This window comes from Somniosus microcephalus, chromosome 15 (assembly GCF_052327205.1).
Source record: "Somniosus microcephalus isolate GS21.2 chromosome 15, FLI_Smic_1.0, whole genome shotgun sequence".
NCBI lineage: Eukaryota > Metazoa > Chordata > Chondrichthyes > Squaliformes > Somniosidae > Somniosus > Somniosus microcephalus.
Window position 1 is genome coordinate 15854344 of NC_141001.1, and position 17877 is coordinate 15872220.

At 56.2% G+C, this 17877-nt stretch overlaps 1 protein-coding gene across 2 annotated transcripts in view; it reads left to right on the forward strand.

Annotated features, from left to right (window-relative positions):
* Positions 1-2554: 2554 nt before the first annotated feature.
* Positions 2555-17877, forward strand: part of nup160 (nucleoporin 160) — a 145076-nt gene continuing 129753 nt past the window's right edge. For both annotated transcript variants that reach the window (XM_086007511.1, XM_086007512.1), the window contains exons 1-5: positions 2555-2669; positions 7558-7663; positions 12000-12210; positions 14862-15081; positions 15666-15744. In XM_086007511.1, the coding sequence (XP_085863637.1) occupies positions 2582-2669; positions 7558-7663; positions 12000-12210; positions 14862-15081; positions 15666-15744 (704 nt within the window). In that variant the 5' untranslated portion in view covers positions 2555-2581. The remainder of the gene's footprint in view (positions 2670-7557; positions 7664-11999; positions 12211-14861; positions 15082-15665; positions 15745-17877) is intronic.

The window sequence follows — 17877 nt, forward strand, 5'->3', positions numbered from 1 at the left end:
ATTCAAAGGTACAAAGCAACATGGAAATGCTGATGGGCTGTCGCGCCTGCCACTACCTACAGCGGAAGAGGCACCGGCAGTTGACCCTGTCAAGATATTTCACTCGACCATCATCGAATGCTTGCCAGTCACCAATGCGGGTATTGAGAGAGAGACCCGAAATGACCCGACACTGTCTCGGGTCTACGACTTGACAGTGAAGGGATGGCCAGCACATGGCGAACCACTGTTACCAGCATTCTCAGCCAGACGAGAACAGCTGTCCGTATGTCAAGGAACATTGATGTATGGAACAAGGGTGATTATTCCTCCTAAATTAAGGGAGAGAGTTCTAAAAGAATTGCACGAAGGTCATCTGGGGGGAGTCAAGATGAAAAGCCTTGCTAGGGCTTATGTGTGGTGGCCAGGTATCGACAAACAAGTAGAGGATCTGACTAAAAGCTGCTCAGGGTGCCAAAAAGTTCAGAACGCACCTCCAATTGCACCGCTGCATCCGTGGGAATGGCCTTCAGCCCCATGGCAACGTGTGCATATCGACTTTGCAGGTCCATTCATGGATTCCATGTTTTTGATAGCAGTAGACGCACATTCTAAATGGCCAGAAGTGATTAAGATGTCGACCACTACCTCTGAGTAGACGATTGCAGTTCTAAGAACCATATTTGCAAGGAATGGATTGCCGGAGCAAATATGTTCAGACAATGGACCACAGTTCGTGTCAGAAGAATTCCAGAAATTCATGAAAAAGAATGGGGTGAAACACTATACATCTGCCCCATATCATCCGGCTACAAATGGGTTGGCCGAGAGATTTGTACAGACGTTCAAAAAGGCGATAAAGGCCATGAGTGAAGATCATATTCCACTACAACACAAGGTGGACAATTTCCTAATGGCGTATCGAAACGCCACGCATGCAGTGACAAATCAAAGCCCTGCCATAATGTTCTATAACAGAAGGTTGCGGTCCCGGTTGGATTTGTTAAAACCCAATGTGCGACGGGAAGTCGAAAACAAGCAATTCCAGCATGTAAATAAAAAGGCCACTCGTAGTTTTGAAATAGGATAACCAGTGTTGGCCAGGGACTATAGGGATGATAAATGGCAACCTGGGACAATTCGTGCATGACAGGGACCCTTGATGTACACGGTAGACGTTGGAGAGAACGTAATACGACGTCATGCTGACCAACTTGTGGAATCGAGAACAAGGGTCGACCCCATGTCTACGGCAGAGACACCAGTTGAAGAACTTATTGAGCCTGTAGCATCTACCTCAGACTCGAACGTATTGGATGATGTTGAATCCATAGGAGATCAAGTGGATGAGTCACCCCAGCAACGGGAACCAGTGATCCCTGAAAGGCGTTATCCGGGCTGAATCAGGAGGCCTCCTCAGAGACTGAATCTTTGAACAGTTCTTGTGTGTAAATTGTATATATGTTATCCATGTAGTGTATTAATTGGGGGTGTCCACTGTTAAGCTAAAAGGGGAGGAATTGTAGTGTATGTAACCTGTACTACCTTAAGAGGATACCTTAAGGTGATGGACTACTTTTTACCGGCTCCTGTACATTGTAGTACCGGTGGTGACCACACCGGTATATAAACCCTGCGGAGCAAAGTGTACCTCAGTTCCGCCCTGACCCTCAATCACTAAAGACCTGTTTACTTACTTCTGTAGTCTGTGTCCTGTTATTCAGTATAACTGCACTTGTAAACACAGACTCAACAAACCCCTTCTTTCAAGGGAACGGAAGTTCCGGTTTCCCGCGCATGCACGAAACCGGCACTTTCGTTGGCCCTACACGTGTGTACCCAGCACGTACTCACCTGTGGGGACCCGAATTTCTGGCCCATTGTTGTAGAAAACTATCCCAGGCGCTCTCAAGAAATTCATGACCTTTCTGACAGGTGCTTGTCTGCTTATCCCAATCTACATGAAAGTTAAAATCCCCCATTAAAACCACTCTGCCTTTACTACATGCTTGTCTAATCTTTGCATTTATACATTCTAGCACTGCACAGCTGCTGCCGGGGGCCTATACACAACTCCCACTACAGTCTTAAGTCCTTTCCTATTTCTTAATTCTACCCATAAAGTCTCCACTGCCGGCTTACCTTTCGTTATGTCCTCTTATCATTAATCACCAACCTCCCGCTCTACCATTTTCCCTATCTTTCCTGTAGACCTTATAACCTGGTATATTTAGTTCCCAGTCCTGACTGTCTTGCAGCCATGTCTCAGTAATGGATACCAGGTCTTATCCTCTAAGTTGAATTTGCGGCTGTAATTCATTCAATTTATTCCGTATATACTCCATGCATTTGTATAAAAAACACTTATTTGGGCCACACAGCCTAACCTGTCCTCAGGCTCTGATAGTCGATGATTAATCGTCTCACTGTTATTCCAGCGGAAAATCCGAGCGCATGTGTTTTGCGGTGAGACTATGTGAGCAGGTGTTGCTTTAAGGAAATTGTCGTTGTGCAGCTGTAAATGGTCGGGCCGGTTCCCCTTTAAGGAGTTTGAATCAAACGGCGCCGGCGGGAAGCGCCTCCCAGAGTGCTGCGCGGCAAGATGGCGGCGGGGTGGGAGCGGAGTCTGCTGGAGATCAGCGGCGCCGAGCGCGACCTCCCGGCCTGGAGGGAGGTGTGGGCCGACCTGGGTGAGGAGAGAGGCGGGGGCCGGGGGATAGGGACACGGACAGGGGCCGAGCGGGGAGCGGGCCCGGGGTTGGTGAGTGCGGCCCGCGTGCGGTGAAGGCCCGGCCCCAGTGCAGCTCCCGCCCGCGGTCTGCACCCCCTCCGCCCGGTGCCCGCGGTCTGCACCCCCTCCGCCCGGTGCCCGCGGTCTGTGCCCGCGGTCTGCACCCCCTCCGCCCGGTGCCCGCGGTCTGCGCCCCCGGAGCCTGCTGTCTGCACCCCAGGTGCCCGCGGTCTGCACCCCCTCTGCCCGGTGCCCGCGGTCTCTGCCCGCGGTCTGCGCCCCCTCCACCTGGTGCCCGTGGTCTCTGCCCGCGGTCTGCGCCTGGTGCCCGCGGTCTGCGCCCCCGGTGCCCGCGGTCTGCGCCCCCGGTGCCCGCGGTCTGCGCCCCCGGTGCCCGCGGTCGGTGCGCCCGGTGCCCACCGTCTGCGCCCCCTCCGCCCGGTGCCCGCCGTCTGCGCCCCCGGTGCCTGCTGTCTGCACCCCAGGTGCCCGCGGTCTGCACCCCCTCTGCCCGGTGCCCGCGGTCTGCGCCCCCTCCACCTGGTGCCCGTGGTCTCTGCCCGCGGTCTGCGCCTGGTGCCCGCGGTCTGCGCCCCCTGCCCGGTGCCCACGGTCTGCGCCCCCTCCGCCCGGTGCCCGCGGTCTGCGCCTCTGATGCCCGCGGTCTGTGCCCGCGGTCTGCGCCCCCGGTGCCCGCGGTCTGTGCGCCCGGTGCCCGCCGTCTGCGCCCCCTCCGCCTGGTGCCCGCGGTCTGCGCCCCCTCCGCCCAGTGCCCACGGTCTGCGCCCTTGGTGCCCGCGGCCTGCACCCCGGTGCCCGCGGTGTGCGCCCCCTCCGCCCGCGGTCTGCGCCCCCGGTGCCCACAATTTGCGTCCGCCTGGTGCCCGTGGTCTGCGCCCCCTCCGCCCGGTGCCCGAGGTCTGCGCCCCCTCCGCCCGGTGCCCGAGGTCTGCGCCCCCTCCGCCCGGTGCCCGAGGTCTGCGCCCCCTCCGCCCGGTGCCCGAGGTCTGCGCCCCCTCCGCCCGGTGCCCGAGGTCTGCGCCCCCTCCGCCCGGTGCCCGAGGTCTGCGCCCCCTCCGCCCGGTGCCCGAGGTCTGCGCCCCCGGTGCCCGAGGTCTGCGCCCCCGGTGCCCGAGGTCTGCGCCCCCGGTGCCCGAGGTCTGCGCGCCCGGTGCCCGAGGTCTGCGTGCCCGAGGTCTGCGCGCCCGGTGCCCGAGGTCTGCGCGCCCGGTGCCCGAGGTCTGCGCGCCCGGTGCCCGAGGTCTGCGCGCCCGGTGCCCGAGGTCTGCGCGCCCGGTGCCCGAGGTCTGCGCGCCCGGTGCCCGAGGTCTGCGCGCCCGGTGCCCGAGGTCTGCGCGCCCGGTGCCCGAGGTCTGCGCGCCCGGTGCCCGAGGTCTGCGCGCCCGGTGCCCGAGGTCTGCGCGCCCGGTGCCCGAGGTCTGCGCGCCCGGTGCCCGAGGTCTGCGCGCCCGGTGCCCGAGGTCTGCGCGCCCGGTGCCCGAGGTCTGCGCGCCCGGTGCCCGAGGTCTGCGCGCCCGGTGCCCGAGGTCTGCGCGCCCGGTGCCCGAGGTCTGCGCCCCCTCCGCCCGGTGCCCGAGGTCTGCGCCCCCTCCGCCCGGTGCCCGAGGTCTGCGCCCCCTCTCCCGGTGCCCGCGATCTGCACCCCCTCCCCCGGTGCCCGAGCGGCCTGCACCCACCCCCCAAGGTGCCTGTAGACTGCACCCCCCTGGTGGGTTCTGGTCAGGTCACACACTCACAAGATCATAAGAGAAGAATTAAGAGCAGAAGTCGGCCTTGGAGCCTGCTCTGCCATTCAGTCAGCCATGATCTTAGACCTTTGGTCCAAGAGTCCCAGATCCCTGAACTTCACCCGTAGTTATTTTTAACTGTTCATGGGATACCTGTGTTATCTATTTTTTCTTCCCCAGTGCAGCCTGATAGATCGAATGGGGAAAGAGCCCCAGGGGAGAGCTCCTTCAGAGAGCTGGCACAGGCCTGGTAGATCGAATGGGGAAAGAGCCCCAGGGGAGAGCTCCTTCAGAGAACTGGCACAGGCCTGATAGATCGAATGGGGAAAGAGCCCCAGGGGGGAGCTCCTTCAGAGAACTGGCACAGGCCTGGTAGATCGAATGGGGAAAGAGCCCCAGGGGAGAGCTCCTTCAGAGAGCTGGCACAGGCCTGGTAGATCGAATGGAGAAAGAGCCCCAGGGGAGAGCTCCTTCAGAGAGCTGGCACAGGCCTGATAGATCGAATGGGGAAAGAGCCCCAGGGGAGAGCTCCTTCAGAGAACTGGCACAGGCCTGATAGATCGAATGGGGAAAGAGCCCCAGGGGAGAGCTCCTTCAGAGAGCTGGCACAGGCCTGATAGATCGAATGGGGAAAGAGCCCCAGGGGGGAGCTCCTTCAGAGAACTGGCACAGGCCTGGTAGATCGAATGGGGAAAGAGCCCCAAGGGGGAGCTCCTTCAGAGAGCTGGCACAGGCCTGATAGAGCGAATGGGGAAAGAGCCCCAGGGGAGAGCTCCTTCAGAGAGCTGGCACAGGCCTGATAGATCGAATGGGGAAAGAGCCCCAGGGGAGAGCTCCTTCAGAGAACTGGCACAGGCCTGATAGATCGAATGGGGAAAGAGCCCCAGGGGAGAGCTCCTTCAGAGAGCTGGCACAGGCCTGATAGATCGAATGGGGAAAGAGCCCCAGGGGGGAGCTCCTTCAGAGAACTGGCACAGGCCTGGTAGATCGAATGGGGAAAGAGCCCCAGGGGAGAGCTCCTTCAGAGAACTGGCACAGGCCTGGTAGATCGAATGGGGAAAGAGCCCCAGGGGAGAGCTCCTTCAGAGAACTGGCACAGGCCTGGTAGATCGAATGGGGAAAGAGCTCCAAGGGGGAGCTCCTTCAGAGAGCTGGCACAGGCCTGATAGAGCGAATGGGGAAAGAGCCCCAGGGGAGAGCTCCTTCAGAGAGCTGGCACAGGCCTGATAGATCGAATGGGGAAAGAGCCCCAGGGGAGAGCTCCTTCAGAGAACTGGCACAGGCCTGATAGATCGAATGGGGAAAGAGCCCCAGGGGAGAGCTCCTTCAGAGAGCTGGCACAGGCCTGATAGATCGAATGGGGAAAGAGCCCCAGGGGGGAGCTCCTTCAGAGAACTGGCACAGGCCTGGTAGATCGAATGGGGAAAGAGCCCCAGGGGAGAGCTCCTTCAGAGAACTGGCACAGGCCTGGTAGATCGAATGGGGAAAGAGCCCCAGGGGGGAGCTCCTTCAGAGAGCTGGCACAGGCCTGATAGATCGAATGGGGAAAGAGCCCCAGGGGAGAGCTCCTTCAGAGAACTGGCACAGGCCTGGTAGATCGAATGGGGAAAGAGCCCCGGGGGGAGCTCCTTCAGAGAGCTGGCACAGGCCTGGTAGATCGAATGGGGAAAGCGCCCCAGGGGAGAGTTCCTTCAGAGAGCTGGCATAGGCCTGATAGATCGAATGGGGAAAGAGACCCAGGGGAGAGCTCCTTCAGAGAGCTGGCACAGGCCTGATAGATCGAATGGGGAAAGAGCCCCAGGGGAGAGCTCCTTCAGAGAACTGGCACAGGCCTGATAGATCGAATGGGGAAAGAGCCCCAGGGGAGAGCTCCTTCAGAGAGCTGGCACAGGCCTGATAGATCGAATGGGGAAAGAGCCCCAGGGGAGAGCTCCTTCAGAGAGCTGGCACAGGTCTGATAGATCGAATGGGGAAAGAGCCCCAGGGGAGAGCTCCTTCAGAGAACTGGCATAGGCCTGATAGATCGAATGGGGAAAGAGACCCAGGGGAGAGCTTCAGAGAACTGGCACAGGCCTGATAGATCGAATGGGGAAAGAGACCCAGGGGAGAGCTCCTTCAGAGAACTGGCACAGGCCTGATAGAGCGAATGGGGAAAGAGACCCAGGGGAGAGCTCCTTCAGAGAGCTGGCACAGGCCTGATAGATCGAATGGGGAAAGAGACCCAGGGGAGAGCTCCTTCAGAGAACTGGCACAGGCCTGATAGATCGAATGGGGAAAGAGCCCCAGGGGAGAGTTCCTTCAGAGAGCTGGCACAGGCCTGATAGATCGAATGGGGAAAGAGCCCCAGGGGAGAGCTCCTTCAGAGAGCTGGCACAGGCCTGATAGATCGAATGGGGAAAGAGACCCAGGGGAGAGCTCCTTCAGAGAGCTGGCACAGGCCTGATAGATCGAATGGGGAAAGAGCCCCAGGGGAGAGCTCCTTCAGAGAGCTGGCACAGGTCTGATAGATCGAATGGGGAAAGAGACCCAGGGGAGAGCTCCTTCAGAGAGCTGGCACAGGCCTGATAGATCGAATGGGGAAAGAGCCCCAGGGGAGAGCTCCTTCAGAGAGCTGGCACAGGCCTGATAGATCGAATGGGGAAAGAGCCCCAGGGGAGAGCTCCTTCAGAGAGCTGGCACAGGTCTGATAGATCGAATGGGGGAAAAGGCAGAGGATTGAAACTCTGGAGAGCTCAAGGGCCTCTGAGGGATGATGAAAGGGATCTTGGAGCCGTACTCCAGTATGAGTCAGTCCCTTCAGGAAAAGAGGGGAAATTAAGGAATAAAGACAACGAGTAAACTTTTATTGAAAGTAAAAGCATGACAGTGCCTTATCCCGTTAGATTAGTTTGAAAGATGATCTTTTAAAGAAGTATAGATCTGTATATAGAGATTATTGATAGTGTCAATATTTCAGCCTTGTGTCGTGCAGCTGCCTTGCTGCTGAGTGACATTATTCATTTAGGGTGTCTGTTTCCTTTACCTGAGGCTCCCTGTCTGTCTGAGCTATGGATGAATGGAGGAGCGAGTCATGTGTCATATGTCGTGTCTGTTCCACAGGTGTGAGCGCTGTCCCAGGAGTGAAGTATTCCGATAGTGCCGGTGGATTTTTCTATGAAGAAAGTGGAAAGCTACAGTCTGTCACCAGGAATCGGTTCATACACTGGTGGGTATTCCCTGCTTGAAAGAAAAATATATAGTGCCTTCCATGACCTCCGAACGTCCCAAAGCGCTTCACAGCCAATGAAGTACTTAGAAGTGTGGTCACAGTTATAATGTAGGAAACTCCGCAACCAATTTACGCACAGCAAGCTCCCACAAACAGTAATGTGATCATGACCAGATAATCTGTTTCAGTGATGTTGATTGAGGGATAAATATTGGCCAGGACCCCAGGGATAACTCCCCTGCTCTTCTTCGAAATAGTGCCATGGGATCTTTTACATCCACCTGAGAGCAGACAGGGCCTCGGTTTAACATCTCATCTGAAAGGCGGCACCTCAGACAGTGCAGCACTCCCTCAGCACTGCACTGGAGTGTCAGCCTAGATCTTTATGCTTGAGTCACTGAAGTGGGACTTGAACCCACAACCTTCTGAGTCCGGCGAGAGTGCGACCACTGAGCCACAGCTGACACTGCAGGGTGGGGCCCAGTGGCACTGTCTGTACCTGTTGGGAGCTGTGTGTAGTACTGCTACGATTAAACTTATTTTGATCAGTTCTGAGGACTTTGGCCGGAGTGAGGATAGGTGTAGTAAAGAAAGACGCCAGCGTATCCCAAATGTTTTGGGTGTTGCTGTAGGTATGAAGTGTGTTGGCTGTTTAGTAGCAGTGCTGTCCCTGCAGTGTTACAGTATTGGGTATAATTTGCTGTGATTCAGTGCACTGTAATGGAGTGTCCCTGTACTTGGTGCCACACTCGTCTCGCTGTACTTTATTCCCTCGGCACAGTCTTATTGGATCGGGCCAAGTGGGCACATCTCGCCTACAACAACAACAACTTGTATTTATATAGTGCCTTTAATGTAGTAAAACGTCCCAAGGCACTGCACAGGAGTATTTTAAGAAAAACATTTGACACCGATCCACATAAGGATAAATTAGGGCAGGTGACCAAAAGCTTGGTCAAAGAGGTAGGTTTTAAGGAGCGTCTTAAAAGAGGAGAGAGAGGGAGCGAGGCGGACAGGTTTAGGGAGGGAATTCCAGAACTTGGGGTCTAGGCAACAGAAGGCACGGCCACCAACGGTTGAGTGATTATAATCAGGGTGCTCAAGAAGGCATCATTGGCCCAGAAATTCGGGTCGGAGGTTCCCGCGGGTGTAAGCCCCCGACCTGCACTTACCTAGTGCGCCGGCCGTTGAGCTGTGGGCCCCCGTGGGATTCCGATCCGGGGCCTGCTCCAGCTGCCGGCGCGCAGTGCTTGCGTATCCCAGGGGCGCAGTTAGTTCGATGCGTCCCCTGGGATCACGTGGGCCATGGGCAGCCAATCGGAGCAGGGAATGCTCCATTCATAAGTCTGACAGGAAGTGCTGTCAAACTTAGAAATACCACGGGCTCCTTCTTCTTACAAAACATCACTAAATCTTCAAATACATTTTTTTTTAAATCACATTTTTAAAATAAACTATAAATTAAATGAAATAACTATTTTAAACATTAATTTAAATTTTTGAAAAAAATAATTTTATTTGCTAACGGGGCTAAAAATAAACTTACCTTGCTTTAAAGTATTAAAAAATAATAAACCTGTGTAAAAAATGTTTTAATTTTAATTAATTCACCACTTACCTTGTAAAAAGCAGGCCTTACGCCTGCTTTTTACATTTCTAACTTCTGCAGACTTACCCTCCCGGGAAAACCTGTTTTAAAAAAAAAAAAAAAAAAACAAGTTCGATGCGCACGCGTTCGACCTCTGAACCCCTGCTTTCAGGGGAACGGAAGTGCCGGTTTCCCGCGCATGCGCAGTGCATGCAGGAAACCGGCACTTCCATTGGGCTTACGGGTGAGTACCCCGTGCGTACTCACCCGTGGAGACCCGCATTTCTGGGCCAATAGCATAGCTATTAGTGTTTGGTTGGCAGATTAATGAAGATTGAGTAGAGTTTAAAAGTTCAGATTTCAGCGGGCATTAACAGTATTGTAGCAGCGAGCTGGGGAGTGTGCGACTCTGATTGGGGAAGCAGACCTCCCCTTTGGAGAGGTGGCTGAATTGAACTGTGTGAAGCACTTCAGTGCACACTGATGTTCTGATCCCTCTTGGTATATCACATCAGTCTGTACACAAGACGTGCCTACTTTCTTGCCAGGATTGCAGTAGAGAGAGGTCCGTGTACACTAATGCTGAATGACCAGCTCTACACCGCAGCACTTCCAGATGTGTTCTGGCTATTACACCAGTCATTGTTAAGTGCGGGTTGAGCTGATCTGCAGCATACTCTGCTCTCTGTGCTGGATGGGCAGGCTGCTCCCCATCCATCTGTAACCAGAGTTATTCACTTCCATTCTGTTTAATAAAGTCACGGTGAAGTGGCTGTTACCTGTGGCTCCAGCATGAGCTGGCCTTTCTGGGACTATATTGAGTTGGGCCAGTAGCGTAGCACCAGCACAAAATATTACTCCCAAGTCCCCTCCTCGAGGAGAACAGCACTAATAGAAATGGCCCAACCAGACAAAAATGTGTGCAATTAAATCACGATCAGGTTTCCTTCATCGGTGATGCAGTTGGTGTCCAGCAGAGCCCACTGGTCGCAAGAGGCCTTGGCCACTCTGGCTTTTTATGTTTTAAAGTGTGGTTAATACAGTGGCTCTGTTTAATCGGATAGTGTTCAAACAGATAGTGTTCCTTTAAAGTACAACTCATCAGTTGAGTGGGTTAACAGGCTGCCCCTAATACCCATCATTGAATTCATCCCATAAAGATTGTCTGTTCAGTGTATGAGGGGAGGAGACGAGGGTCTGGTTGTACCGCTGCTGTTCTGGGGGGTATAGACGGGGGTCTGGTGGTGCCCCTGTTCTGGGGCAGGGTATAGACGGGGGTCTGGTGGTGCCCCTGTTCTGGGGCGGGGTATAGACGGGGGTCTGGTTGTTTCTCTGCTGTTCTGGGGCGGGGTATAGACGGGGGTCTGGTTGTGCCCCTGTTCTGGGGCGGGGTATAGACGGGGGTCTGGTTGTGCCCCTGTTCTGGGGCGGGGTATAGACGGGGGTCTGGTTGTGCCCCTGTTCTGGGGCAGGGTATAGACGGGGGTCTGGTTGTGCCCCTGTTCTGGGGCGGGGTATAGACGAGGGTCTGGTTGTGCCCCTGTTCTGGGGCAGGGTATAGACGGGGGTCTGGTGGTGCCCCTGTTCTGGGGCGGGGTATAGACGGGGGTCTGGTTGTGCCCCTGCTGTTCTCGGTGGGTATAGACGAGGGTCTGGTTGTATCTCTGCTGTTCTGGGGGTATAGACGGGGGTTTGGTTGTGCCCCTGTTCTGGGTGGTATAGACGGGGGTTTGGTTGTGCCCCTGTTCTGGGGGTATAGACAGGGGTTTGGTTGTGCCCCTGTTCTGGGGCAGGGTATAGACGGGGGTTTGGTTGTGCCCCTGTTCTGGGGCGGGGTATAGACGGGGGTCTGGTTGTGCCCCTGCTGTTCTGGGGGGGTATAGACAGGGGTTTGGTTGTGCCCCTGTTCTGGGGCAGGGTATAGACGGGGGTTTGGTTGTGCCCCTGTTCTGGGGGGTATAGACGGGGGTTTGGTTGTGCCCCTATTCTGGGGGGTATAGACGGGGGTCTGGTTGTGCCCGTTCTGGGGCAGGGTATAGACGGGGGTCTGGTGGTGCCCCTGTTCTGGGGGTATAGACGGGGGTCTGGTTGTGCCCCTGTTCTGGGGTGGGGTATAGACGGGGGTCTGGTTGTGCCCCTGTTCTGGGGCGGGGTATAGACGGGGGTTTGGTTGTGCCCCTATTCTGGGGGGTATAGATGGGGGTCTGGTTGTGCCCCTGTTCTGGGGGGTATAGATGGGGGTCTGGTTGTGCCCCTGTTCTGGGGTGGGGTATAGACGGGGGTCTGGTGGTGCCCCTGTTCTGGGGGTATAGACGGGGGTCTGGTTGTGCCCCTGTTCTGGGGCAGGGTATAGACGGGGGTCTGGTTGTGCCCCTGTTCTGGGGCGGGGTATAGACGGGGGTCTGGTGGTGCCCCTGTTCTGGGGGTATAGACGGGGGTCTGGTGGTGCCCCTGTTCTGGGGGGTATAGACGGGGGTTTGGTTGTGCCCCTGTTCTGGGGGTATAGACGGGGGTCTGGTGGTGCCCCTGTTCTGGGGCAGGGTATAGACGGGGGTCTGGTGGTGCCCCTGTTCTATGCTAACTGATTGGGGCCGCTGCTGAGCTCTGTAGATATCAGCCACTGCTCTGCTGGTTTTAGCAGGTACCTGTGAAATGTTCTGGATATTTGTTATCCTTCACCTATTGCCTGATTTGACTATCAGTGGCAGGGATTGGAAGTGCTAATGTTGTGTCCTTTGCCCTTAGGACCAGCTCTGGCGACACCCTGCAGTTGATGGAACAGTCCTTGGATGCCAGCCTCCTCAACAACACCGTGCGCCTAAAGTTCCTGAACTGTCAGGTGTTGCCGGGTGGAGTTCATGTACATGAGACGCATGACCGTGTGACTCTCCTCATCCTCACCAACCAGACCGTGCACAGGATTGTGCTGCCCCACCCCTCCCGCATGTACAGAAGTGTAAGTAGTCATTCCGCAAAGGTCCTGGGGTGGAACGAATCAGCAGACCTTTCCCCAACTTGTGGGCTGATCGATCGGATCACTCGTAGCCAGGTTGGAAGTTGCTCTGTTATAGAGATGCTGTGGTGCGGTATCATCACTCCCAAGGTGGATAAGTGTAAGATTGGCACTTTGTGAATCCGCGAGGGGGCAGAAGATGGAGGTATGCCTGCTTGTCGTTACTGACCCCCTCTGAAACGTCATTTCGCAGGCTCCTCCGGCAGGATACCCAGTACACTGACCTGTTTCCCAAATTAAGCTTTGAGTCTGTGCCTCTGCTTTTGGTGACCAATTTGGGCCTCATAGCAGTTCAATACCTGCCCTCCTGTTGGGGGAGAGCTTCCTCATGGGTGAGTGCAACAGGCGCTATGGCACTGAGCCACACAGGCAGGATGGTCACTGGTGTGAGCCCTGGCCTATGCTGTGTCTGCTGGTCCCGGGGGCAGGGGGGATCAGCAACCTCCTGCTAGATAGCAAGTTTGTGGATGTCGGGTGAGCATGGGATTATGCTGTACTATGGTGGCCACCATGGTCAAATAGCCTGTTAACACTTGACTGTTCCTCACAGTCGCACCTGTGGAATCGTACCACAGTCTGAGCCATAGCCTTCGGGGGGTGGATGGGGGTGGGGCTGGTCTAAGCAGGGAAAATCAAGAGGGATGGGGTCGAGAGTATTCCAAAGTGCGTCACCTCGAGAGTTGCTGCATTATGTACTGAGCCACAATAAGCAGGGGAGACTTGGCTGATGGGAACCCATTGAAATTTGTTTTGTAACCGTGGCTTGTTCAGTCGACCCCAGCAGCTCTATCGCATGGAGAGACTGGAAGACACTCTCTTACTGCCTGATCTGCTGAAGAACTTGCACTTGTATAGCAGCTTATCCTCTCTGCAGGACGCTCTGAAACAGTTTGCGGCCAACGAATTGCTTTTTGAAGTGTGTCTGTCCACCGTTGATTTGGAGGAAATACAGCAGCCAAGGTGTCACAAAGAACAAGTGAGAAGTGTTGGCCAAGACACCAGGAGAGCTCCCTGCTGCTCTTCGACATTCACATGAACAGGCAGGCGGGTTCCCTGTTTAATATCTCATCCAAAAGGTAGCGTCTCCGACAGTGCACTGGATTGTGCTTGAGCCCTGAAGTGGGGATTGAGCCCACAACTTTTTGACTCCGGCAGAAGGATGACCCAAATGACTCGTGCTGACACTGCTAAATGTGCAGTGGGTGTGCAGGGATTGTTTTACTTGGCCCTGATGCAGGAGAGTTATCAGGATGCTGTGAAAAAGACAAGAAGGACTTGCATTTATATAGCACCTTTCGCAACTACCAGACATCCCAAAGTGCTTTACAGCCAATGAATTTTTTTTGAAGTGTAGCCACTGTTGTAATGTGGGAAACGTGGCAGCCAATTTGTGCACAGCAAGCTCCCACAAACAGCAATGTGATAATGACCAGAGATAACCTGTTTTAGTGATGTTGATTGAGGTATAATATTGGCCAGGACACCGGGGAGAACAACCCTGCTCTTTGAAATAGTGCCATGGGATCTTTTATGTCCACCTGAGGGCGGACCTGTTTAGCGTCTCATCCGAAAGACAGCACTCCCTCAGTATTGCAGTGGGGTGTCAGCCTAGATTTTTGTGCTCCAGTCTCTGGAGTGGGACCTGAACCCACAACCTCCTGAACCAGAGGCGAGGGTGCTACCAACTGAGCCACAGCTATGGGTGCTGGTGGACGACAGCTCATTGAAAGCGTTAGTGCAGTGTGCGAGAGAGAGCACGAGTCCCAGGGATAAGCAGTAAGCTTGTGGGAACAGTGCTGTACACCAGGAGTAGTGTACAATTCTGGTTGCTGTAGCGCAGTGGGGACATCCAGCTTTGGAGAGGGGATAGCAGAATGCAGCTCAACTGATAATGGGAATTCGGAACCTGAACTGGGAGGACAGATGAAGGAATCTGGGAATGTTTCAACTGGAGCAAAGAAAAGTCTGAGGTGAACTTATCAAAGCTTTAAAGATTCTTAAGGGGAACAGATAAACTGTCCAAATTAAACACAGACTAACCAGGGTCATGGACTCGCTCAGAACAGGGTAAGTGAACCAACAATCCCATTTTATGCACCCAGTGTCAGTGTAAGCACTTCCCAGTCAGGTATCGCATGGTTACCACCGATGTGCAGTGGCGCACCGATCGCGAGGTCCCGCACAGGCCGCTCACCAGCTGCTGTCGCTGGAAGAGATGCGGTGCAAATTTAAGGCTCGTTGAAAAAAAATTAGAGGGAACAATGTCCTTGGCTCCAACCTCCATGCCCCCTACTGCACTAGAGTCACATGTTTTCATTTCCCACGACAGTCACCCACTGCTCTGAGTGAAATTACCCATTGGTGCTAAATTAGGGAGTTTTTTTTATTGTCCCAGAGGTATTGTCTGAATTAAATCTCACCTCATACTTGAGATGCCAGGATCTAACTATATACAAACTTGCTGTACCACTCGGTCCCCTGAAAACAACTTCAGAGTTGAAGATTACCTGCTGTTCTCTCTTGATTGCTGGAGTTAAGTCTCCCTAAGCTAACAGTTGCATTGATCTGCATTACTGCTGTTAATATCTCTGCAGGAGCTGGTCAGTGAGGGTCATATCCAGTCCATCTTCACTGACATTGGGAAGCTGAACCTGCGCGACCCAGCAAACGGTTTTCTGATTCCTGGTATCCAGGGCCACTCTAACTCAACAGCGTCAGCCACCTGGCTGAACAGTGATGGAGAGGCGATGTTTGCGCTCGCATCTGGGTCTGGAGGGATTCTGATAATCCAACTTCCTGAGCAAGACACCGCAGGTAATATGGGGTTCACTGCTAAATGGAACGGGGATTGATCGTCTGAAGCTGCTGTGTGCGACCTCCATTGTCTTGTACTGTAGTTTGTTACTGCAGTGTTGACGAATATCTGACATACGCTAATTTTGTCAGTCAGTGGGTCCAAGCTGTAGGATGTGGAGTGTACTTGGCTGTGTGAATCTGCTATTGTGGAAATGGCGAGGAGGAGAGCCGATCAAAACCATTGTCCAGGACATCCCAGGGCATCTGTTACAGAAAGGGCTGGACAACTGGCAGTGGGCCTTCAGATATATGATGTCGTTTGAGCCTCTTCAATTAGATTCCAGCCTGTAACGCACTCCCGAGCATCTGTTCTATTTATAAAATCCATCGTGCTTTCCTAACCCAAGGTGCAATATTTTATCAATGTCACAATGAGTAATGGATTTAAAGAATTGTAAGTTCAGAAAGTGATCATAATGAGGACTGTTTGTGAATTGAGCTGACATTGGGATTACTACTTTACTGAATGTTTAGCTTTCCACTCTGAATCTCAAGCTGATTGAGTGTAATGGAAGAGCTGAGATTGACTTGTGTTGTTACAGGCTCTGCGGCTTTCCTGGAGCTGAAGCAGAGCTCCGTCATGCAAAGGTTACTCACGGGATGGATGCCGACAGCAATCAGGTCAGTGTGAGCCCGTCCTATCCCCGGGGTCAGTGTGAGCCCGTCCTTCCCCCGGGGTCAGTGTGAGCCCGTCCTATCCCCGGGGTCAGTGTGAGCCCGTCCTTCCCCCGGGGTCAGTGTGAGCCCGTCCTTCCCCCGGGGTCAGTGAGAGCCCGTCCTTCCCCCGGGGTCAGTGTGAGCCCGTCCTATCCCCGGGGTCAGTGTGAGCCCGTCCTTCCCCCGGGGTCAGTGTGAGCCCGTCCTTCCCCCGGGGTCAGTGTGAGCCCGTCCTTCCCCCGGGGTCAGTGTGAGCCCGTCCTTCCCCCGGGGTCAGTGTGAGCCCGTCCTATCCCCGGGATCAGTGTGAGCCCGTCCTTCCCCCGGGGTCAGTGTGAGCCCGTCCTTCCCCCGGGGTCAGTGTGAGCCCGTCCTTCCCCCGGGGTCAGTGTGAGCTCGTCCTTTCCCCCGGGGTCAGTGTGAGCCCGTCCTTTCCCCCGGGGTCAGTGTGAGCCCGTCCTTTCCCCGGGGTCAGTGTGAGCCCGTCCTTCCCCCGGGGTCAGTGTGAGCTCGTCCTTCCCCCGGGGTCAGTGTGAGCCCGTCCTTCCCCCGGGGTCAGTGTGAGCCCGTCCTTTCCCCGGGGTCAGTGTGAGCCCGTCCTTTCCCCGGGGTCAGTGTGAGCTCGTCCTTTCCCCCGGGGTCAGTGTGAGCCCGTCCTTTCCCCCGGGGTCAGTGTGAGCCCGTCCTATCCCCGGGGTCAGTGTGAGCCCGTCCTATCCCCGGGATCAGTGTGAGCCCGTCCTTTCCCCGGGGTCAGTGTGAGCCCGTCCTTCCCCCGGGGTCAGTGTGAGCCCGTCCTATCCCCGGGGTCAGTGTGAGCCCGTCCTTCCCCCGGGGTCAGTGTGAGCCCGTCCTTCCCCCGGGGTCAGTGTGAGCCCGTCCTATCCCCGGGGTCAGTGTGAGCCCGTCCTTCCCCCGGGGTCAGTGTGAGCCCGTCCTATCCCCGGGATCAGTGTGAGCCCGTCCTTCCCCCGGGGTCAGTGAGAGCCCGTCCTTTCCCCCGGGGTCAGTGTGAGCCCGTCCTTCCCCCGGGGTCAGTGTGAGCCCGTCCTTTCCCCGGGGTCAGTGTGAGCCCGTCCTTTCCCCGGGATCAGTGTGAGCCCGTCCTTCCCCCGGGGTCAGTGTGAGCCCGTCCTATCCCCGGGGTCAGTGTGAGCCCGTCCTATCCCCGGGGTCAGTGTGAGCCCGTCCTATCCCCGGGGTCAGTGTGAGCCCGTCCTTCCCCCGGGGTCAGTGTGAGCCCGTCCTTTCCCCGGGGTCAGTGTGAGCCCGTCCTTCCCCCGGGGTCAGTGTGAGCCCGTCCTTTCCCCCGGGGTCAGTGTGAGCCCGTCCTTCCCCCGGGGTCAGTGTGAGCCCGTCCTTCCCCCGGGGTCAGTGTGAGCTCGTCCTTTCCCCCGGGGTCAGTGTGAGCCCGTCCTATCCCCGGGGTCAGTGTGAGCCCGTCCTATCCCCGGGGTCAGTGTGAGCCCGTCCTATCCCCGGGGTCAGTGTGAGCCCGTCCTTTCCCCGGGGTCAGTGTGAGCCCGTCCTTTCCCCGGGGTCAGTGTGAGCCCGTCCTTCCCCCGGGGTCAGTGTGAGCCCGTCCTTCCCCCGGGGTCAGTGTGAGCCCGTCCTATCCCCGGGGTCAGTGTGAGCTCGTCCTTTCCCCGGGGTCAGTGTGAGCCCGTCCTATCCCCGGGGTCAGTGCGAGCCCGTCCTTTCCCCGGGGTCAGTGTGAGCCCGTCCTTCCCCCGGGGTCAGTGTGAGCCCGTCCTTTCCCCCGGGGTCAGTGTGAGCCCGTCCTTTCCCCGGGGGCCAGTGTGAGCCCGTCCTTTCCCCCGGGGTCAGTGTGAGCCCGTCCTTCCCCCGGGGTCAGTGTGAGCCCGTCCTTCCCCCGGGGTCAGTGTGAGCCCGTCCTATCCCCGGGGTCAGTGTGAGCCCGTCCTTCCCCCGGGGTCAGTGTGAGCCCGTCCTTCCCCCGGGGTCAGTGTGAGCCCGTCCTTCCCCCGGGATCAGTGTGAGCCCGTCCTTCCCCCGGGGTCAGTGTGAGCCCGTCCTTTCCCCGGGGTCAGTGTGAGCCCGTCCTTCCCCCGGGGTCAGTGTGAGCCCGTCCTATCC